Consider the following 24,733-nt stretch of genomic DNA (forward strand, 5'->3'; position numbering starts at 1 on the left):
GAGGGATTCAAAGTGCAGGCACTGATAGGAGATAGGCTGTTCAGAAAACAGGAACAACTACTAGATCCAATTACCAGATTCACTATAAACATATGGAACACAATAGTAAAGAAATACAAGCTAGAAAAAGAATTTAAGATACTGAGATGGATAGCACACGACAACAAATTCAGACCAGGGATAGAAGATCATGGGTTCAAGAGGTGGGAACGGGGGGGTATAACAGCAATGTGCACCATGACAGAAGGAGGGGAGATGCAGACTCTACAAAAATTGAAAGAAAGATACGGACTAGAGAATAGGGACCACTTTAGATATTTACAGATTAGGGACTACTATAACAAGGAAATAAAGCAAGATAGAGACAAAGAACAGAATGGGGTAATTAAGATAATGGTAAAGTCATACGAAGGACGGAAGGGGAGGGTGATATCAGCACTATATCAGGCAATAATGGACAGTAAGGGAAATACAACATTGTATGTGAAAGAAAAGTGGGAAAGAGAGTTGGAAATAGAGATAACAGAGGAGGAATGGTATGACACATGTAAGACACAACAAACAACCACAGGATCAAGGATATGTAGGGAGTTTGGGTGGAAAAATATAATTAGATACTTTATAACACCAGAAATGCAGGGCAATTACACACCAGCAAAGAAAACATGTTGGAGGGAGTGTGGACAGGAAGGGGCGAACCATACACACATATTCTGGGGATGTCAGAAGATAAGGCACTACTGGGAAGAGATAGGAGGGATAATAAATGAAATAATAGGATACGAAATACCCCAGGGAGGCCAAGTGTTGTATTTGGGGAATCTGTCACAGGAAGGAATCCAAGGGGAAGACAAATATTTGATTAAGATATTGATAGTGGCAGCCAAGAAAGCTTTAACTAAACTGTGGTACAAGGTAGAAGTGCCGACAAAGGATCAATGGATAGAGTTGGTAGAGGGGATACAGGAAATGGAGAGAATCACACATCTGCTGAGGCTGCAAGAAGAAAAGTTTTAATGGAAATGGGGAAAATGGGAAGAATACAGGAGGGGAAGTAACGACATCAGAGGTTTGAAAAGGATACAAGGAAATGAATAAAAATGTAAATAAATAATGCAAATGTAGAATGGACTGAAGGACCCATGTCACACTTTTTCTTTACTCATTTTTTGTCTATTTGTTTTAATTTATGTACTGTGTATCGTCTATGAATGTTGTCTATGTATGTTGTTGAAAAAATTAATAAAAATTTAAGTAAAAAAAAAAGAAAAAAGGATGCCTGGATGAAAAAAATAATAATAATTTGCTCAATATGGCAATGACACAGTATTGTATAAAACATATACATGTATACTATTTTTACTTATTTTTTGTCATTGAAAAATGTTATTGGTCAGAGTCGGTTACATTTCAGTTGTATGATAGCGGTGGATCAATATCACTTGTTTATTGGTACAACATAACACACGCAGGTGGCTCAGCAGAGTGCCTAGCACTGCGCCACAATGTGTGACTTTTCTTTCACAAATACTGTAGATCCTGTTACACACACACACACACAGTCAGTTATTGGACCATATTGTGTTAACGGTACCCTGTATGTTTCCTGCGGCAATTTCACGTATGGATAATATGGATTTAGTAAAATCTATTAAAAACAGAACTGTTACAGAATACCGCCTGTGTGTGTTGAATTCATGTTGAAGTAGAATAATCCACACGTTCCAATGTCTGGAAGGAAATACCACTGGTTCCTAATTCATTCATTTGTAACGGCATGCGTTATGACACATCTCACATTTAGGGGTACAGTTCACCAAGCAACAAAAAATTAAAATAAAAAACGCGACTTTAAAAGCACTTAAAAACTACAAAAAATGTCAAAGTGACAGTTTACACAAAAAAAGTAAAACTACAACAGCTCAAAATGTTTTTTTTCTTTTTTTGTCTAATCTAGCAGTGTAAGAACAAATACTTTGAGCTCTGTAAGCTCTCTTTGAAACAGTGATGGAAATGAAGAGATGAAGTATGGCTGCCTCCATGTTTGAAGCCATTAAAAGTTCATTTATCCAACACAATAAAAAGCATCTAGCATTCTCCTTGGCTGTTCGCTAGCATTTCACACCGACACTTGCTACCAGACATTAGAGCCGTTTGTCGGCTACACAATCTTACAGCTAATGCTAGTTAGCTAGTTGGTAGCCGCCATTAGCCCTAATCTCTGGTAGCTCATTTCAGTGCTAGCGGTAGCTAACTGCAAAAGAGGATGTGTTAAATGCTTTGCATTTTGCATAAGGAAGACTGAGTGACATGATTAATGGGGGCAGCCATACGTAATACAGTCCCCCCCATTGGTTGACATCTCTGGTCCAATCAGGGTTTGGTAGGATCTCCTCATGGATTTTACACCTCGTTGACATCATCACCTGTCAAATAAATACATTCATGTGTTAATTTACTGCATACTTTTGACTGTACCTTCGACGCGCTGCGATTTTCCTTCAAAACAGAATATTATTTATGTGAACAGTTACTGGAATTATGTCTTTGACTAACTCATCTTTTCTTGTGGTGACTTTAATCTCCTTTAAACCTTAAGAAATGACAAGAAACTTACTCTCAGCACATGGGGTGGTGTACTCGGTAACTGCCTCATCACCTGGAAACAAAGAAACATTAGGAATCTTTGAATATTTCTTTTAAACGGAAGACAGCGTGGAACGTCAGATCTATTCAAGCATCACTAGGTAAAAACCCCAGTTTACCCACCTTGTCGTGGTGAGATACAAACCTTTTCAATTGAAAGTCCTAGTATAGAATATAGGAAACTATCCCAATATCAGATCCATGCAAGTTATATGAAAAAAGGGTGTTTCTGAGGGAAACTATTCGAAAAAGGAAATAATATATATATTTGTTGTATGATGTATATTGTTGGTCGTTGTTGGCACTACTGTAATCATCAACCGAAGTTCGTAATTTACACACCTTAACCCTTTCACTACCAAATGATTAACCTTTTCACTGTGACAATACAGAAGGTTAACCCTTTCACTGCCACACGACAAAGGGCGTCTGTAGGGGGACTGTATGAAGTATGGCTGCCTCCACCGCCCCACGCAACCCCCTCCTAATGTACAGTTTCCTCCCCCTCGAATGTATATCGTTTCTGTTAGGATCTCTGTTAAACAGTAGTACTGTATATTTGCATATCTTGTATGTCATAAATGTAACAGTACTGTATATCTGTATGTCATAAATGTCATGATATATCTGTATGTTGTGCATGTCATAAATGTCATGATGAATTGAAAATGGGGGACCCTGATGTAAACAAGACGAAAGTCTTTCTCTGGTCTGCATCCCCTTAACAATTGTGTGTATTGAGCCGTACTGTATTTTACCCATTCTGCAATCTGTTAATAAAATGTTCAATCAATCAAAGTGAAAGGGTTATACTACAATACGGAGTACAGGTACAAGGCGATAAGATAAGAACCACGCATACTTGTCTGGTAGTAGTCGTACACCTTGACGACCGCTGGCTTCAGGTTCCTGACGCTGACGTCCTGCTCTATCGTCAGACTGTACACCTTGGGATCATCCTTCTTCAACTAGAACCAAACACAGCGTGGATATTAGTATCAATCAGTGGTATATAAAACTGGAGTCCAATGCCAACGTCATCAACATGAGGACTCAAGGTATGGCTGAAATCAAAGCAGCAGTGCTCACCAAACTGGTTGTTATTTTGATCATGGACTCTTGTTCTAGTAACTATTTGTTCTGATTTTTTTATTCTGTATTATACTGTTAATTTTATTCTATCTTTTAGAAAAGCCTCAATGGACTAGTGTTGAAAACTAGCACTTGTGCTATAAACACGCAAAACAACACATCTGGTCTGTCCACTGTGACTGGTCCAATGTAGCTGTGGTGTCCATTTTAAATAAAAGTTTTCATTCATTCACATTCTCTTCCAACTTTACACAGTTAAGGTGATGCAACTGTTCCAACTGGTCAATGAAATTCTGGTACAGATCTCCACACAGACACACACACACATCATTGTCAGTGGTTCCTACCCCGTCTAGGTAGATGTTGACGTATCCTTCCTCGAAGTCCACACGTTTCACTGAGCCGTCCCTCTTCAACTGTGGGCAGAACACAGAGCCATATGAAATCCGTTTTATTATTTTCCAAATTCCGTTTTAATATTTCAGAATTCTGTATTTAGCTTTTTATGCTCATTTTACCATCAGAAATAGTGTCTAATAAGTGGGAATGAATAAATGTCCACAATTGAATAAGATATAACAGTCCATGTAATGTTTTTAAGTGCTGCAACTCAGAAATAGTTAAATTTTACACAATATTTTTCAAATAATATTGTGACAAAATAAAAATACACATTTCAAGTGTAAACAATAGATACAGCTAGCTACTACTGACATCACAATGACAATGTCAGTAGCCTAACTATATCTATATCTATATCTATTATATTGTGATGCAATATAGTAATGCATAATTTAGGCACCTTTAGTTTAGTTTATTTCGTTTATAAAGGACAGTGTATGACAATCGTTTGCATTAAAAAAATGAATGGGTGCACTAGATTTAGCTAGAAGCTATAATTTCCATCTAATAGTCCTATGTACTGTAACGTTACATAGCTATTTAAGTTTATTTCGTTTATAAAGGGCAGTGTATAATGACAATCGTTTGCATTAAACAAATGGATGGGTGCACTAGATTTAGCTAGAAGCTATCATTTCCATCCTATGTCCTAACGTTACATAGCTATTTAATCACAATAGTGTTTGGAGAATTATCCGACGTTTTTCCCAATATATTTATCATTATTATCCTTCATTATTATCATGAGTAACATTTATTGTATACATTTATTGCATGAGTTAATTATTATCTGGTGCCGCCTAGTGGACGCACTTTGGAGTACGTATTGCGACTCTGAGCAGGTAAGCTCTCTCTGCGCAGGCGCGTCGCGCTATTTAAGTGACACTCTCAGTCTAGACTGTAAGGTGAAAAGCCCTGTGGGCGAACTCTTGACTGGCCAACGGTACGTAGCATTATATGCGCCGTTAATATCCGCATTTCTCTTTCATTCATATATCTAGTTATTAACTAATGCCGTTTGTTTTCCTTTCCTTTGTATAGGTAAATAATCTGACTAGCGTTGGAATGAACACTGACTAACGTCTGACTATAGACTGACTAACGTCTGATTGTACGTTGCTGACTGAATGTACTAACTGACTTAATGGAAACGCTGACTACATGCTGACTACACGCTATTGACAATAGACTGGCTAAACGTCAGACTGAATGTACATGCAGACCTACTAATGTCTGGCTACACTAACCAGAACCGGTTGCTAAATTGCAACTTAACTATTAACGAACTATCAACAGAGGCGACTTGGTTGAACATTACCGATACCACTTCGACCTCTACTAACATTATCCACTAATGCTTGGATGTAAGCTACCACCAACTATCAGCTACAAGCTAAACCCCTTGTTAATTGACCACCAGGTGATTATTGTAACAGAGGATGAGTTGGATGCTGGGCTTCAAGGTCCAAATAAACGAACATTCTTATAAAGTCCGAATTGTTTCTATGGTTTAAGAAAAGTCATTTCGCCCACACCCTTCCAAGGGGGACATCTAGTTGACTCATTGACTGAGACTGCTAGATAATTGGACAGTGTTGCACGTGTTTTTGCGGGTCCAGTCCACGGAACGTTGACATAATTTGCAAAACACCTTATTATAAAAGTCATTAGGATACTGCTCTGCTCTGAATTTAGGGCTTATTGCGGAATTTCTTAGCTTCTTGACGACGTTAAAATCAAAGCAGCCAGACGCTTGAGCACTGCTGCGTGTTGTGTGTGTAACCCGCTGTAGCGTTCCCGCCTCCCCGGTCATGTTTGCTTTGCACCAAACGTTCCACCCAAAAACGGAATTTCAGTCCAGATTAGGCCAAATTCTGCAATATTCCACGTTTTGCACTTGATTCCATTTTTATCTGTAAATTCCGCGATTCCGTCCGCGATTCCGTGAACGCGGATTTCATATGGCTCTAGCAGAACAGTGAATCTACAGTAGAACACGGTGAATCTACAGCAGAACACGGTGAATCTACAGCAGAACACAGTGAATCTACAGCAGAACACGGTGAATCTACAGCAGAACACGGTGAATCTACAGCAGAACAGTGAATCTACAGCAGAACACTTGACTTGACTTGACTAACTGTGTGAGTTACTGCGTGAGTGAGTCAGTACTACTAAAAGCCTATGTAAAGATGGAGGTACAAGGAGTGGTGTAGTCAGTGCTAAAAGCCTATGAAGCTACAAGGCGTGGTATAGCCAGTGCTAAAAGCCTATGAAGCTACAAGGAGTGGTATAGTCTGTGCTGAAAGCCTGTTTATGAAGATACGCGGAGTGGTGTAGTCAGTGCTGAAAGCCTGTGAAGCTACAAGGAGTGGTGTAGTCAGTGATGAAAGCCTGTGTATGAAGCTACAAGGAGTGGTATAGTCAGTGATGAAAGCTTACAGTATGTAGCCTAAGAATGAAGCTACGAGGAGTGGTAGTCAGTGATGAAAGCCTATAAAGCTACAAGGAGTGGTGTAGTCAGTGATGAAAGCCTACAGTATGTAGCCTAACAGTCCAGACACACCAGCTGCACTCGAAGGCGGGCGGGCGACCAGCGTTTCACTTTCGCTCCCATGTTAACGGACGTAGCTGTGCCCACCGGCCACGCGCGACTCGCGGACTGGCAGCGATCGTTTCCGCTTTGGTTGGATTCAGAGGCGTGCGCCACGCGCATTTTCACAGAAATACACTCAATATCTGCATTATTACCACACATATAGATGTTGTTCAACCAGCTAATGTGTCTGTATCTTTCCCAATACAAATAAACCATATTACTATACTTTTTCAGGAGTAGTCACACTGATCATTCTAAAATAAATTCCAACATTCTAATTAATTATATAATAACTGGTTATACATGCAAAATGGACAATAGAACTGTAAATCTTCAAACAGGGACTGACTTCGCAAATAGACTAAACATTTACAGCTGTTCCAATGTAAATGTGCCTTCCTCCGTGCACTTTCGCCCGCTCTGAAGTCGGGACTCGGTGTGCCCGGCCTTGCGCGCTGTTCTCGCGCGGAACCCGCGAGTGCCTGCGTGCGCGGCTGGTGTGTCTGGGCTGTAAGGATGAAGCTACGAGGAGTGGTATAGTCGGTGCTAAAAGCCTACAGTATGTAGCCTAAGGATGAAGCTACGAGGAGAGGTATAGTCGGTGCTAAAAGCCTACAGTATGTAGCCTAAGGATGAAGCTAGGAGGAGTGGTATAGTCGGTGCTAAAAGCCTACAGTATGTAGCCTAAGGATGAAGCTAGGAGGAGTGGTATAGTCGGTGCTAAAAGCCTACAGTATGTAGCCTAAGGATGAAGCTACGAGGAGAGGTATAGTCGGTGCTAAAAGCCTACAGTATGTAGCCTAAGGATGAAGCTACGAGGAGAGGTATAGTCGGTGCTAAAAGCCTACAGTATGTAGCCTAAGGATGAAGCTACGAGGAGAGGTATAGTCGGTGCTAAACGCCTACAGTATGTAGCCTAAGGATGAAGCTACGAGGAGAGGTATAGTTGGTGCTAAAAGCCTACAGTATGTAGCCTAAGGATGAAGCTACGAGGAGTGGTATAGTCGGTGCTAAAAGCCTACAGTATGTAGCCTAAGGATGAAGCTACGAGGAGAGGTATAGTCGGTGCTAAAAGCCTACAGTATGTAGCCTAAGGATGAAGCTACGAGGAGTGGTATAGTCGGTGCTAAAAGCCTACAGTATGTAGCCTAAGGATGAAGCTACGAGGAGAGGTATAGCTTGCACGGTGGCACTTGGGGATTGCCAAGACAAACTCCACTCCATTGCAGTGAATGGACTCACCAGCGTGACGGAGCTCTTCTCCAGGTCGTACCCAGACAGGAGCTTGAAGTTGATGATGACCATGTTGGTCTCCGCCCGTCTACCTTGGTACCTGTTGCACAGAGACCACGGACAAAATGGTAAATGGTGCATTTATATAACTCTTATCCAAAGCGACGGCGGAGGCGACCATGCAAGGTGCCGACCTGCTCATCGGGAGCAGTTAGGGGGTTAAGTGTCTTGCTCAAGGACACATCGACGCGCTGCCTGGGAGGAGCGGGAATCTAACCGGGACCCTTTAGACGACCGCACTACCTCCCAAGTCACTGTCGCTCAACAGATAAAGACACCAGAACTAGAAGATACTTGGAGTTTAGTCTGGGATAACCCCGTGGTTACCTGACATGGAGTTTAGTCTGGGATAACCCGGTGGTTACCGTGGTTACCTGACATGGAGTTTAGTCTGGGATAACCCGGTGGTTACCGTGGTTACCTGACATGGAGTTTAGTCTGGGATAACCCGGTGGTTACCGTGGTTACCTGACATGGAGTTTAGTCTGGGATAACCCGGTGGTTACCGTGGTTACCTGACATGGAGTTTAGTCTGGGATAACCCTGTGGTTACCGTGGTTACCTGACGTGCACGAAGACGATGAGCTGGGGCCGGGGGCTGGTGCACTTGGCCATGACGTCGGTGGAGACGAGGAAGGAGGAGGCGTCAGGAGGAGGAGGGATGTTGAAACGCATGGCGATCTGGAGAGAGAAGGAGGAGCAGCACTGAGACGTGGCACCGACCCACCTCCAGCCCCACCCTCTTTTCTTAATCCTCCAATCACAACTGTATAACGCTTCCCTCCGACAATTGGAGGATCGAGGAACGAGGGCGGGGCTTGAGACAAGTCATGATTCAGATGAGACACTCGCATTACAACACTTAGACGAATGCCAAGTGGTTCCCAGGAGAACTGTAATACTGTAACTGTGTCCCTCATCATGTCTCCCTGTGTAGATGTACACACCTGTTTCTATACACCTGCTTTTACACACCTGTTTCTATACACCTGCTTTTATACACCCGTTTTTATTTTATCACGTTATTATTACTGGTAGATATGATGTACTTGCATTTTTATCATGCGCTTACTTTTTTAAATTCATGATACGGACATAATTGTGAAACGACTGAGAAACTGTCATCGTCTGTATATGACTATTGTGTGAGCTATGTGAGATACCCTGAATTTCCCCAAGGGGATGAATAAAGTATCTATCTATCTATCTATCTATCTATCGATGTATCTATCTATCTAGCTTCTCTATCTCATCATATCTCCCTGTGTAGATGTAGCTAGTCTCTCCCATATCTCTCTGTGTAGATGTAGCTAGTCTCCCTCATCATATCTCTGTGTAGATGTAGCTAGTCTCTCTCATCATGTCTCCCTGTGTAGATGTAGCTAGTCTCTCTCATCATGTCTCCCTGTGTAGATGTAGCTAGTCTCCCTCATCATGTCTCCCTGTGTAGATGTAGCTAGTCTCCCTCATCATATCTCTGTGTAGATGTAGCTAGTCTCCCTCATCATGTCTCCCTGTGTAGATGTAGCTAGTCTCTCTCATCATATCTCCCTGTGTAGATGTAGCTAGTCTCTCATGTCTCTCTGTGTAGATGTAGCTAGTCTCTCATGTCTCCCTGTGTAGATGTAGCTAGTCTCTCATGTCTCCCTGTGTAGATGTAGCTAGTCTCTCTCATCATGTCTCCCTGTGTAGATGTAGCTAGTCTCTCTCATCATGTCTCCCTGTGTAGATGTAGCTAGTCTCTCTCATGTCTCCCTGTGTAGATTGTTACCATAATACTCACAATGGCAAAAGATTTGAACCATGTACTGTACATTTTCAACCAATAAAAAACAACATGTAAAAACACAATAGCTGCGGTCCTTGGCTAACTGTCAACAGGGTTCCCACAGACGTTGCAAAATTAGATTCAAGGGCTTTCAAGTACTTTCCCAAGCACTCTTTTTTATTTGAAAAGGGCATTTAAAAGGATACAATTTACTTTTAAATGCAGTTTTTTTATATATATATATATAAATAAAAAAAATCAGATCCAATATGTATGGCTTAAAACCAATTTCCGACAATTGACAATTGAGATAAAAAAAATTATATTTCTTGATTCAGAACTATTTTATCACGGATGAACAAAACTTTCAATGCAAATTGTTAATTTGAATTTCATTGACTTTTTAAGCACCTTGTTAAAAATAATAGGCTGTTTTCAAGGAATTCCAGGCATTGACTTTATTTAAAAAAAAAATTAAATCAAGCACTTTAAGCACTTAAGGACCTTGTGCCAATATATCCGCCAGGCTCCACCAACACCGCGTGGTGGTTATTATTAGGGATGTTCGATGTTGGCTTTTTTACCGATATCCGATATACCGATATTGTCCAACTCTTAATTTCCGATACCGATATCAACCGATACAGATATATGCGGGGTTATGTAATTAACATTACATATCTCTTGTCGTAGAATTAACACAACATTATGCATACTTTTGACAATAAATAAAAATAAGAATTTGTTCTTACCTGCTTGACTGGTTAAATAAAGGTTAAATAAATGTAAAAAAAAAAGAATAAAAAAAAACTGATACCGATAATTTCCAATATTACTTTTTAATGCAAATATCGGCCGATAATATCTGTAGGCCGATAATATCGGACATCCCTAGTTATTATTGAAAGTGTTGGAGCGTCAGCGCTTCTCTCCGGCCCTTGTTTACCTGAGCGAGAACGCAGCTCTGTCCTTCAGCCCTGATCCTGTACTCCCCCGGTACCTCCGTGAGCGGCTCCTCTTGGTAAAGCAGCCTGTTGCTCTGGTCCACAGAGAACTCCTTGCTCAGCCCCCCTAACGAGGTCACATGCACCGTAGTGGCGCCCTCCGGACTGTAGGTGGCAGCACCGTACTTGGCCAGCGCTTGAAGGGCCACCACGGTGTCCTGGGGGCAGAGGGAGACACAAGTTGAATGAATGAATGAAAACTTTATTTAACAGATTGCAGAATGGGTACAATACAGTACGGCTCAATACACACAATTGTTAAGGGGATGCAGACCAGAGAAAGACGTTTGTCTTCAGGTTTTGTTTGTTTTATTCGTCACATAATAAGGTACATGTACATTACAGTGAAATGCTAAGATTGTGCTTCATACAGTAAAAAAGGAAAAAGAATAAAGACCAACCACTATACAAAATATACAATATACAAAACAAGTATAAAATGCAAAAAAGAATTAGGTAGAGATGTAGTGCAAATCTTTAGTAATAATAAATAGATAAAAAAAATAGATAGTGTAGTGTTAAAAAAAAGGGTTTAAAGTGTCTAAAGTGAATGTTAAAGGCAAATTCAAATTGGCGGATATTCGCTAAATTATTAACACATTCCATGAACTAAAATCTCACTAACAACACTTTAACCTATTGGTAAACAAACGTATTGTTGAAAATATACATTATGACTAGTGCCGTCAGGCGATTCAAAAAATGTATCTAATTAATTACAGGATTTGTAATTAATTAATCGCATTTTAATCTTTAATCGCCTGATATTCCATATTCTATAATCATATTTCAAATTGCATGTGTCCGGATGGCAGAATTCAGTACTGCATCTACAAAACCTTCCGTTTAATCATCTTCCATCTATTAATTTGCTTCGATTTTTCAGGTCTGGTCAATTTTAGCATGGTGTTATTCACAGTCAAAGATAATAAAGAACAAAATAATGAAAGTCAAAGATAAAAGAATAAAATAATGAAAGATAAAAATAGTCAATTAAATTTTGATAGTGTGACTATAAGTAATGTAGAACATATGTTAAGTACCACTAGAAACAAACCACCAGGTGTTGACGGTCTTGACGGGAAACTTCTGAAATTGGTCTCTGATTTAATTGCCACTGCTATCTGTCATATTATAAATCAATCCTTTAGTGAATGTTTGTATCCGCAACAGTGGAAAACTGCCAAAGTAATACCACTGCCAAAAAATTTGAAATTGCCATTCTCAGGATCTAATAGTCGTCCCATAAGTTTACTGCCAGTTTTAAGTAAACTGATGGAAAGAATAGTAAGTGAACAGATTAAATGCTACTTTTCTTTTAACATATTAACCACTGATTTTCAACATGCATATCGTGAAGGATATTCAACAGCGACTGCTTTAACCCAAATGACGGATGATTGGCTGAAAGAGATAGATAAAAAGAAAATGGTTGGCGCTGTCTTGCTTGATTTTACTGCAGCATTCGACATCATAGATCACAAATTCTTACTTAAAAAACATGAATGTTACGGTTTCTCCTCATCTGCACCATCTTGGATTCAAACTTATTTAGCAAACCGGAAACAATGTTTTTTTTAATGGGAGTTACTCAGAAGTTAAAACGGTAAGGTGTGGAGTACCCCAAGGAAGTTGCCTTGGGCCTTTGCTCTACACCATATTTACAAATTACATGCCTCTTGTCCTAAATAAGTCCTATATTTCTATGTATGCGGATGATTCAACGATTTACAGCCTCAACAGCCAATGAATTAAATACGGTCCTAAAGGCAGAGTTGCAATCAGTGATGGAATGGATAAAGAATAACAAACTAGTTCTAAACATATCAAAGACAAGTAGCATCATTTTCGGTTCAAACCATACTCTATGAACAAACCCAGTCTTGAAACTTTTGATAAGTGATGTGGTAATTAATCAAGTTCAGGAGACTAAACTCCTAGGGGTAACATTAGACAGTAAATTGTCATGGTCACACCATATAAACAATATAGTAGTGAAATTGGGAAGAGGGATTTCTGTTGTTAAAAGATGTGCTCATTTGTTACCACTAAATTCTATCAAACAGGTCATTCAAGCTCTGGTTGTCAAATCTTGATTATTGTCCTGCAGTATGGTCGAACACAACGACGAATAAACTGAAAAAATTGCAAATGGTACAAAACAAAGCAGCACGTATAGCGCTTCGCTGTGAGTACAGAACTAATGTTGCAGCGATGCACAGTTGTTTAACTTGGTTACTTGTCAAACATAAATTACTCTGCTCATTCCTTGTATTCACTAGGAATATTCTTGTTACAAAGATCCCTCAATTTTATATAACAATTTATCTATAAGTCTTGACAGACAACCATTCCACCAGACATGCTTCTGCACGAGGTTTTACACTTCCAAAAGTGAGGTCGAATGCAATGAAGCGAACTGTCATGTTCCGTGGTATGCAGGAATGGAACTCTTCCCAGACATGTTAAGGAGGAGAATAGTAAATGTAGTTTCAAAATCGTGGTAAAACATTTTCAACCAAAGAAATTGACATTCCCTAATAGATAGTGTGTACGTAAATGAAAATGTATGTGTCTGATAAAGAGATGGGTATATAGATGAAAAGGCATGTGTCTGATAGGGATATATTATTAAAAGATTGTATATGAACATAGATAATGTATGTAAAAGCTAAATAATATATTATGCTGTATTGTATTATGAATTAATTGTGAGTAGGTATTATTGTATTGTATTATGAATTCATGAGGCGTATATATTGTTGTATTGTATTATGAATTTGATAGGGTTTTTATTGTTGTTTTAATTGTCTGTATGACATGTGAATGTTGTGAGTGTATAAGTCTGTAACTGTATTTTACATGTTATGGACCCCAGGAAGAATAGCCCCAGCACTGCTGTGGCTAATGGGGATCCAAATAAACTTAAAGATAAAAAAATTATGTAATTGATATTCTCATTTGGTTCATAAAAATTTACTCAAGCCTAGTAACAGACACAGTATTTCTGACACTGGGAATACATTCCCTGAGATCTATAGATGTCCCTAGAATCAGATACCAAGAACATGCTAATGGACCATTTAAAAAAATATATCTGTAAATGTGTATTCTACATTCTTATGAGATAAAAAAATTAAAATAAAATAAAATAAATTAAGTTAACTTTCATAACGCGATAATTTGCTGTGTAATTAATTAATCTAATTAACGCGATAAACTGACAGCCCTAATTAATATTATTATTGTTTGTTAGCTAAGTTGTATATTTATTTTAATTCTTTAGTGTGCGTAACTGAGGGGTACAATTCCCTGACTGTATTGATAAGTATGGTATCATTAAACCACTACCGCTTTATGTACTTTAACTACTGGCCACACAGTACATGATATAGATATGATGAACACTTTCCCACCATGAAACCAAGTCCACACAAATGTATAAATCGAATATTTAATATATAGCAAAGGGTATATACAACGTTCACTTAATGACATTTATGATTTGAATGCACTTGTAAGGCAAATGAGTATTCGTAGGCAAATCAACATTGAATGTCCAATCTCTGGTTACGCAGGAAGCAAGTATACAACCTGGTTCTTTAGGGAACTATAGCGATGGTACTTAATGATTATAGCTGGATATACTAAAGGGGGGTCCTGCTGGTTGTAAGTCAGTAGGGGGGGGGGTTAGGAGAGCCGCCGGCGATATCCCATCTGGCCAACGATTTCTTGGGAGAATTCAGAGTGCTGAACACAGTGCCCACAGAACCTTGGTCCACAGATGAATACAGTTGGGCCCTCTTGTAGACGGTAGCTGCCGGTCCACAACGAAGAGACGTGAGGCGACCTCACTCGGGGTAGAGCGCCGTCTCACCTGGACTCCTCTCGGGGGGTAGTTCCAACACTCACCAGTGTTGGCTGTTATCCATGGCATAAATCAAAGCACCCAAAGCAAGTAGATAATCCAAGCCGTGTAGGGCTCGCCGTCGTCCGGGTAAGGTAATCCAATCTGCAGGTCCACTCGTCCTAGCCCAGAACTCCTCGGATGAAAGCACCACACGTGGTCTGCCCAGCCTGGTTAAGACTCTAGATAACGCGAGGAAACGATGGGGGTACTACTCACTGTATAACTCTAACCGAACGATGCACCATACATAATAGACTATTATTAACTTAATAGAAATACGTCCCACTCGACGGTATAGTGCCAAACTATGACAATTCAGCTATTAATCCACACGATGTCTCAATGCCATTCTGAGGCCAAGTTGACCATACTGCACCACACGTGTATCGTGGGTGAGGCTTAACGTCTTGCCACTAGGTTGGAGGGTAAAGAACTAAGGGCTAAGGGACTAAAAAGAAAGTTCTACTTTACTTGCGCCATATATATATGCGCTGTGAACAAATAGTACCATTCGTATTTCGCCAGACGTATTCCTACGCGGAACCGGGCTAGTAACGACATGTTCGTCGGCACGATTGAACTTGAACCAAGGGGCTTGGCTGCTGGCGCCAAGTTCTTGTCCAATGAGAGAATGAAACTATTATGGGCTGTTAGTAGACTAAAGGGATATTCAGTGTATATGTACAAGGAATATACAAGGGATATCAAACGATATACAAATACTATTAAATATATATCCATAAATAAATATATATATTCGGTTTAATCTGATCCTTCACAACAGTGTGCACTTTACATTTATTCTTAGCTCTTGTTCTTGTTTGTAATAAATAAAGGTGCAGTACTTTACTGTATAACTGTTAGGATGTTTTGATTTTTTGGGGGGGGGGGGGGGGGGTGAAGCTTGCCTAGGGCGCCAAATGTGCTAGGTCCGCCCCTGTGTGCGTGTGCTCCTACCTGTGTGGAGGCAAAGCCCCCGTAAGGGTTCTGCTGCTGGGCCAACCAGCGGACGATACTGGAGGAGTAGTCGAGGCCGAAGCCGGGAACCTCTGCTCTGCCAGAGAGCAGCGCCAGCAGCACGTAGGACGTCACCTCCACCTCCAGGGAATCCAGCTTCCTATCGGAGGCTCCTGCTCTCGTCCAGTGATGAGTTCCCCCTGAGGACCACACACAGTCAGTCACCAAGTCCTCAGGTGATGAGTTCCCCCTGAGGACCACACACAGTCAGTCACCAAGTCCTCAGGTGATGAGTTCCCCCTGAAGACCACACACAGTCAGTCACCAAGTCCTCAGGTGATGAGTTCCCCCTGAAGACCACACACAGTCAGTCACCAAGTCCTCAGGTGATGAGTTCCCCCTGAGGACGACACACAGTCAGTCACCAAGTCCTCAGGTGATGAGTTCCCCCTGAGGACGACACACAGTCAGTCACCAAGTCCTCAGGTGATGAGTTCCCCCTGAAGACCACACACAGTCAGTCAGTCACCAAGTCCTCAGACTTTAGACAGGAAATGACTCCTTGTGCATTCCACTTAAAAAGGCATTCATATAACAGCTTTTATCCAATGCGCTTTACAATTTTGTGTTCCTCACATTCACACACAGATGGCGGACCATGCGAGGTGCCGACCTGCTCATCGGGAGGAGTGTCCTTTGGCTAAAGGACACTTCGACACGCTGCCCGGGAGGAGTGGGAATCGAATTCGAAGGTGGCACTCAAGTCTGTTGCTGAAAAGCTGTAACTCCACACGGCATGTCGCTAGGTTGGAGAGTCGGCTTCTGTGCGTTTCTAGCATTGACGTGAAAGAGTAACTAGTTTTGTTTTTATCCATTACAGTGGATAAAAAGGTACAGCGACGTTATCAATTTAGATGTAGCAATGTTAGCTTGTCGTGCCAGTAATAAGTCATTAGCTGCGTTAGCTTGTCGTGCCAGTAATAAGTCATTAGCGGTGTTAGCTTGTCGTGCCAGTAATAAGTCATTAGCTGCGTTAGCTTGTCGTGCCAGTAATAAGTCATTAGCGGTGTTAGCTTGTCGTGCCAGTAATAAGTCATTAGCTGCGTTAGCTTGTCATGCCAGTAATAAGTCATTAGCTGCATTAACTTGTCGTGCCAGTAATACGTCATTAGCTGCGTTAGCTTGTCGTGCCAGTAATAAGTCATTAGCTGCGTTAACTCGTCGTGCCAGTACTAAGTCATTAGCTGCGTTAGCTTGTCGTGCCAGTAATAAGTCATTAGCTGTGTTAGCTTGTTGTGCCAGTAATAAGTAATTAGCGGTGTTAGCTTGTCGTGCCAGTAATAAGTCATTAGCAGCGTTAGCTTGTACCTGGCTGTAGGTTTGTGGAGTGTTTTCCAGTTTTCCAAATTTGATGGGAAAATGTTTTATTAAATGAATAGAAAAATGGTTCGAAGGTCTTTTCTAAAAAAAACCTGCCAACGTTTGAATCCTAAAAACAGGCTTCGGGGACAGCTCTAGTGGGAATACGCCCCCCCCCCCCCCCCCCCCCCCCCCCCCCTATCAGTGCCTGGGATGGAACAAGGGCCCTTTTATCCATCTGTTGACCTAATAATAATAATAATAGATACAATTTCTATAGCGCCTTTCATGAAACCCAAGGTCGCTTCACAATCACAACAAAAAATAGGGCTAGGGAAGTAGGGAAAAAGGGGGGGGGGGATGAGGGCAGGTAAGGGATAATGAACCTAATCTAAACTCAGGGGGAACTCATCACCTGAGGACTTGGTGACTGACTGTGTGTGGTCCTCAGGGGGAACTCATCACTGGACGAGAGCAGGAGCCTCCGATAGGAAGCTGGATTCCCTGGAGGTGGAGGTGACGTCCTACGTGCTGCTGGCGCTGCTCTCTGGCAGAGCAGAGGTTCCCGGCTTCGGCCTCGACTACTCCTCCAGTATCGTCCGCTGGTTGGCCCAGCAGCAGAACCCTTACGGGGGCTTTGCCTCCACACAGGTAGGAGCACACGCACACAGGGGCGGACCTAGCACATTTGGCGCCCTAGGCAAGCTTCACCCCCCCCCCCCCCCCCCCCTATCAGTGCCTGGGATGGAACAAGGGCCCTTTTATCCATCTGTTGACCTAATAATAATAATAATAGATACAATTTCTATAGCGCCTTTCATGAAACCCAAGGTCGCTTCACAATCACAACAAAAAATAGGGCTAGGGAAGTAGGGAAAAAGGGGGGGGGGGATGAGGGCAGGTAAGGGATAATGAACCTAATCTAAACTAACTAATGGGGAAAAGCCTTGGTGAAGAGGGGTGTTTTGAGAGCAGTTTTGAAGGTGTCCAGGGTTGGGGAGTTACGGATTTCAGGGGGGAGAGTTCCAGAGGGTAGGGGACGCCGCGCTGAAGGCTCCGTCACTGAAAGTCCGCAACCTTCCGGGATGGAGTGTGCTGGTGGAGGAGATCAGACCGGTATCGGGGGGCGAGGGCATGGAGGGACTTGTAGGTGAGGAGCAGTAATTAGTACATTTGTTTCTCTGGCCGAACTAACGTTAACGTTATTAATCCTGCAGCCGCACTTTATTTAAAAACAACCAATCAAATCCCCATCAATGGAAAATGAACTCGCCCATACCCATGCTGATTGGTCCTTGTGCAAGACTAGAAAGCGGGGAACTTTGATTAAACACCTGCTATCAGAAGAATAGACATTCAGAAAAAAAGTTCTTCTTTTACTTTTTAGTAGTTAAGTACATTTAAAAGTAGAAACTTTTTTACTTTTACTCAAGTGTGTTTTTAGCCAGATACTCTGACATTTACTCGAGTACGATTTTGAGACGGTACCCATACTTTCACTTAAGTATCATTTCTGGGTACTTTTTACACCCCTGCTGTTGACCTACCCTCAGAGTTGACCTGCTGGTGCAGGTAGGTGATGATCTGTTGACCTACCCTCAGAGTTGACCTGCTTGTGCAGGTAGGTGATGAGCTTGTGCCTGACCCCCTCCTCGCCGGCCAGGGTGAAGGTATAGGAGAGCAGGGCCGTGGTGTACAGGTTGTCCAGCTGACCGGCTACCGCCACCCTCAGGCACCTCAAGCAGCCCTCGACCATGGGGTCCTAATGGGGTCAGGGGAACCAGGGGAACCAGGGTCCAATGCATTAAAGTCCAGGTAAAGCAAATTCAGAGATTTGTTTCTAAACGCGTTAGAAAATAATATTTGTTGAAAACATTTGGAAAAAGTTTTAATGTTTTAAAACTGTAGGACTGAATTGTGCAGAGTTTCTTTTTGCAAAACTCTGGTTTGATACTAAATATTATATTCATAATACAACAACACAAATTAGACCCAGTTCATATTTAATTCTTCAGGTTCTAACTTTTCCCGCACGTAATTTAGCCTACTTGACATGATCAATATTGACCTACCTCAAACCCCGCCCTCTTCCCTTGATCCTCCAATCACAACCGCTGCTTTCCTCAGACAAACAACCTTCCCAGAGGGAAGCAACAGTTGTGATTGAAGGATCAATAAAAGGGGGGGGCGGGGTTTGAGGCCTAATGATCTAACAAAAGAAAAAGGTAAATGAAAAGATGAACTACTAGGAGAACATGGAGGACAAGAAGAGGAGATGATGGAGGAGGAGGAGATGATGGAGGAGAAGAGGAGATGATGGAGGTGAAGAGGAGAACATGGAGGAGAAGAGGAGATGATGGAAGAGAAGAGGAGGAGAACATGGAGGAGAAGAGGAGATGGAGGAGGAGAAGATGGAGGAGAAGATGAGATGGAGGAGGAGAAGAGGAGATGATGGAGGAGAAGAGGAGATGATGGAGGAGAAGAGGAGGAGATGATGGAGGAGGAGAACATGGAGGAGAAGAGGAGATGGAGGAGGAGAAGATGGAGGAGAAGATGAGATGGAGGAGGAGAAGAGGAGATGATGGAGGAGAAGAGGAGATGATGGAGGAGAAGAGGAGGAGATGATGGAGGGGGAGAACATGGAGGAGGAGAGGAGATGATGGAGGAGATGATGATATGCTGGAGGAGGAGAAGAGGAGATGATGGAGGAGGAGAAGAGGAGATGTTGGAGGAGAAGAAGAGATGATGGAGCCCACCGTGGTGTTGTGGTCCAGCTCCAGCAGAGCAGCTGTGATGTAGGCCGTCAGGGACACGTCGTCACTCACTCCTCCCTGTGAGGAGAACCATAGAGAGCCCTCTGGTTACCATGGGAACACACACACACACACACACTCCTCCCTGCGAGGAGAACCATAGAGAGCCCTCTGGTTACCATGGGAACACACACACACACACACTCCTCCCTGCGAGGAGAACCATAGAGAGCTTTCTGGTTACCATGGGAACACACACACACACGTGTACGCACACACACACACTCCTCCCTGTGAGGAGAACCATAGAGAGCCCTCTGGTTACCATGGGAATGAACGAACGCACACGAAACCCAGAGTCCAAATGGACATTTAGTAGAAGATACTGTGATACAACAGCAGGCTTGAATACTGTGATACTACAACAGGGTTTAATACTGTGAGACAACAACAGGGTTGAATACTGTGATACAACAGCAGGCTTGAATACTGTGAGACTACAACAGGATTGAATACTGTGAGACTACAACAGGGTTGAATACTGTGAGACTACAACAGGGTTGAATACTGTGAGACTACAACAGGGTTGAATACTGTGAGACTACAACAGGGTTGAATACTGTGAGACTACAACAGGGTGGAATACTGTGACACTACAACAGGGTGGAATACTGTGACACTACAACAGGGTGGAATACTGTGACACTACAACAGGGTTGAATACTGTGATACTACAACAGGGTTGAATACTGTGATACTACAACAGGGTTGAATACTGTGATACTACAACAGGGTTGAATACTGTGAGACTACAACAGGGTTGAATACTGTGATACTACAACAGGGTTGAATGCTGGGACACTACAACAGGGTTGAATGCTGGGACACTACAACAGGGTTGAATGCTGGGACACTACAACAGGGTTGAATGCTGGGACACTACAGCAGGCTTGAATACTGTGATACTACAACAGGGTTGAATACTGTGAGACTACAACAGGGTTGAATACTGTGATACTACAACAGGGTTGAATACTGTGAGACTACAACAGGGTTGAATAATGTGAGACTACAACAGGATTGAATGCTGGGACACTACAACAGGGTTGAATACTGTGAGACTACTACAGGGTTGAATGCTGGGACACTACAGCAGGCTTGAATACTATGAGACTACAGCAGGGTTGAATACTGCGATACTACAGCAGGGTTGAATACTGCGATACTACAGCATAATTACAGCAGGGTTTGGTTTCTACGGCTTTGGCTTCCGTGCCTCTGGAAATCAACAAAGAGGCGTTATATAATTTGTTACACCCATGCACCCTAAACACAAGACAGCAAGCCCTGCAGATACGAGTGTACTGTTCCCTGACACACGGTTGTCGAGGCTTGTTGGTGGGTGGGGTGGGTGTTTGGGTGTAGAGAGGTGGGGTGCTTTCAGGACTGGCCAGCTATAACTTTGGGATTCTTCCTCTTTTCTGTAAGCGAGTCTCTGCCCTCCGCTGATACCGTGCCCTGCAGGCCCAGTGGGGGCTCGCCCAACTTCCACCACCATGGTTTCTGACGCAAGCGTGGGACAGGGTGGAGATTAGAAACCACAAGTTAACGCCAACTATGACATACAACAAAAGGTCCCAGGCTGGACTCGAACCCACGGCATTGCAATGACACTGCGTGGTGAGCTACCAGGATGCCCCACAGGACCTGTATCTCATCGTTCTCCATGTGGATCCATCTGTATTAACCACTTAAGCACCAGCTTAAGTTCCTACCGCTCAGCTGGAACTAAAAAACAGGCATCTGGCAACATGTAAACAGAAATGTGAGTACACAACATTTTTTACTTCAGTGTGTTAAAACCTCTGTTACTCTATTTCATTAGCACTCTGAATGCGCTTTTTCTGAATGTTTCCTTTCAAAAAAGACCAGACTCATGCATGTGCTATAAGTATAAAGTATAATAAATCACAAATTACTTTGGGTACGCAATCGTCAGGTGTGTTGTGCAAAACTAGCCCCATTTTTTGCCTGATGCATTATGTGGTTAATAACTGGTTGTGAATTATCGAAATTATCTCTGGTCTCCTACCTTCATACCGTTGTGGAATAGTTTCCCCACCGAGTTGATGCAGCCGTCTGGCCTCTGGTGACCGCTCAGCCACGCCTTGGCCTGCAGGATGTGACCGGGGTCCATGAAGATGAAGGGTCGCGCCCCACCGAATGACTTCATCACGAAGGCGGTCAGCCTGAACACACACACACAACGACAACAACAGCCATGACTAATGGTGGTAACCTCGACGTGACCCCTGCTTCAGGACAATTACATAAACAGCCTCCATCAGCAGATTGCCTGCTGTCTCACACTAGCAGAGCCCTGGCAGCCTGGCAGGCAGCAGAAGAACTCACAGGAATGCATTCATTTTTCACTATAGTTCATTTAGTCTGAAACCAGGAAAGCTGCGTCATCAGTCATAATAACCCTGTGTCATCATCAGTCATAATAACACTGTGTCATCATCCGTCATAATAACACTGTGTCATCAGTCATAAGATAAGAGTATGTGACGGGGCCTCGGAGGTGGAAAGCACCGACGAGCATGAACCGGTCATCCTAAATGCACAAGAGATATGGATGGTTAAAAATCTTAAGAAGTCACTTCCATCATCTTTAGGCGTTTTCAGACCAAACCGTTCTAGGGACTCACTGACAGGAACTACCCACTGAGAGGAACTACCCACTGAGAGGAACTACCCAGTGAGAGGAACTACCCACTGAGAGGAACTACCCAGTGAGAGGAACTACCCAGCGAGAGGAACTACCCAGTGAGAGGAACTACCCAGTGAGAGAACTACCCAGCGAGAGAACTACCCAGTGAGAGGAACTACCCACTGAGAGGAACTACCCACTGAGAGGAACTACCCACTGAGAGGAACTACCCAGTGAGAGGAACTACCCACTGAGAGGAACTACCCAGTGAGAGGAACTACCCACTGAGAGGAACTACCCACTGAGAGGAATTACCCAGTGAGGGGAACTACCCACTGAGAGGAACTACCCAGTGAGAGGAACTACCCACTGAGAGGAACTACCCACTGAGAGGAACTACCCAGTGAGAGGAACTACCCAGTGAGAGGAACTACCCACTGAGAGGAACTACCCAGTGAGAGGAACTACCCACTGAGAGGAACTACCCACTGAGAGGAACTACCCAGTGAGAGGAACTACCCAGTGAGGGGAACTACCCACTGAGAGGAACTACCCAGTGAGGGGAACTACCCAGTGAGAGGAACTACCCAGTGAGAGGAACTACCCAGTGAGGGGAACTACCCACTGAGAGGAACTACCCAGTAGTGTTGTCAAAAATATCGATTTTTCGATACATATTGATTCTGAATATTTAAAACAGTTTCAATACTCATTTCCTGCTATATCGATATTTAATTATTCATGAGAATAAAATACGTTTTTTTTTTTTTTTGTATAAGGAAGTTGCATTGTTTATTTCAATACCTGTACTAGTACAGTAGTCCACACACACACATGTGCATTCAGTTAAGTCGGAATATGACTACATACGTAATACAAACAGTTCAGTTCGTCAGGTACATGCAACACAGATTACAGTGTTTACTTAATTTCAAAGATTATATCATTTAGTTATTTTTAAATGTGTGATCTAAAGATAAACAAAGGGTTTTAAAAGTGTTATATTTATCTTCTCTTATAGTACCAGAGAGAAGCTGAGGAGAATCAACCAGCAACAAAAGCAAAATGTATTTAAAAAAATATATATATTTATCTTTTTTTTCTTCTTTTTTTTGTACATTTTAAGATTGCACCTTTCCCCCTGTGGTATCGACATTTTTTTATCGAATATCGATACTTTTCAAGGTATCGCAACGAAGTTCGAAATTCCAGTATCGTGACAACACTACTACCCAGTGAGAGGAACTACCCAAGGAACTACCCAGTGAGAGGAACTACCCAGTGAGAGGAACTACCCACTGAGAGGAACTACCCAGTGAGAGGAACTACCCAGTGAGAGGAACTACCCAGTGAGAGGAACTACCCACTGAGAGGAACTACCCAGTGAGAGGAACTACCCAGAGGAACTACCCAGAGGAACTACCCACTGAGAGGAACTACCCAGTGAGAGGAACTACCCACTGAGAGGAACTACCCACTGAGAGGAACTACCCACTGAGAGGAACTACCTGAGGGGAACTACCCACTGAGAGGAACTACCCACTGAGAGGAACTACCCACTGAGAGGAACTACCCACTGAGAGGAACTACCCAGTGAGAGGAACTACTGAGAGGAACTACTGAGAGGAACTACCCAGTGAGGGGAACTACCCAGTGAGAGGAACTACTGAGAGGAACTACCCAGTGAGGGGAACTACCCAGTGAGAGGAACTACTGAGAGGAAATACCCACTGAGAGGAACTACCTGAGAGGAACTACCCATATGAACTACCCACTGACATGAACTACCCAGAGGAACTACCCACTGAGAGGAACTACCCAGTGAGAGGAACTACTGAGAGGAACTACCCAGTGAGAGGAACTACTGAGAGGAACTACCCAGTGAGAGGAACTACTGAGAGGAACTACCCACTGAGAGGAACTACTGAGAGGAACTACCTGAGGGGAACTACCCAGTGAGAGAAACTACTGAGAGGAACTACCCAGTGAGAGAAACTACTGAGAGGAACTACCCACTGAGAGGAACTACTGAGAGGAACTACCTGAGAGGAACTACCGAGTGAGAGGAACTACCCAGTGAGAGGAACTACCCACTGAGAGGAACTACCCACTGAGAGGAACTACCCAGTGAGAGGAACTACCCAGTGAGAGGAACTACATACCATCTGGGCTTTTCCTTTTTGTTTGCATTCAGCCAAGGCCTAGCAAAAAAATTGTTTGGTTCCTGTTTGTCAGTT

General features: G+C 42.7%; 1 protein-coding gene across 4 annotated transcripts in view; it reads right to left on the minus strand.

Moving 5' to 3' along the window:
- Window positions 1-991: 991 nt before the first annotated feature.
- Window positions 992-24,733, minus strand: part of LOC311227799 (alpha-2-macroglobulin-like protein 1) — a 115,547-nt gene continuing 91,805 nt past the window's right edge. For all 4 annotated transcript variants that reach the window (XM_084313621.1, XM_084313620.1, XM_084313619.1 and 1 more), the window contains exons 26-36: window positions 21,876-22,032; window positions 19,787-19,861; window positions 18,627-18,792; window positions 15,672-15,871; window positions 10,747-10,962; window positions 8,595-8,713; window positions 7,982-8,072; window positions 4,086-4,154; window positions 3,509-3,614; window positions 2,618-2,659; window positions 992-2,426 (exon numbers count right to left, since the gene is read on the minus strand). In XM_084313621.1, the coding sequence (XP_084169747.1) occupies window positions 2,404-2,426; window positions 2,618-2,659; window positions 3,509-3,614; window positions 4,086-4,154; window positions 7,982-8,072; window positions 8,595-8,713; window positions 10,747-10,962; window positions 15,672-15,871; window positions 18,627-18,792; window positions 19,787-19,861; window positions 21,876-22,032 (1,264 nt within the window). In that variant the 3' untranslated portion in view covers window positions 992-2,403. The remainder of the gene's footprint in view (window positions 2,427-2,617; window positions 2,660-3,508; window positions 3,615-4,085; window positions 4,155-7,981; window positions 8,073-8,594; window positions 8,714-10,746; window positions 10,963-15,671; window positions 15,872-18,626; window positions 18,793-19,786; window positions 19,862-21,875; window positions 22,033-24,733) is intronic.

This window comes from Notolepis coatsorum (assembly GCF_963971535.1).
Source record: "Notolepis coatsorum genome assembly, chromosome: 4".
NCBI lineage: Eukaryota > Metazoa > Chordata > Actinopteri > Aulopiformes > Paralepididae > Notolepis > Notolepis coatsorum.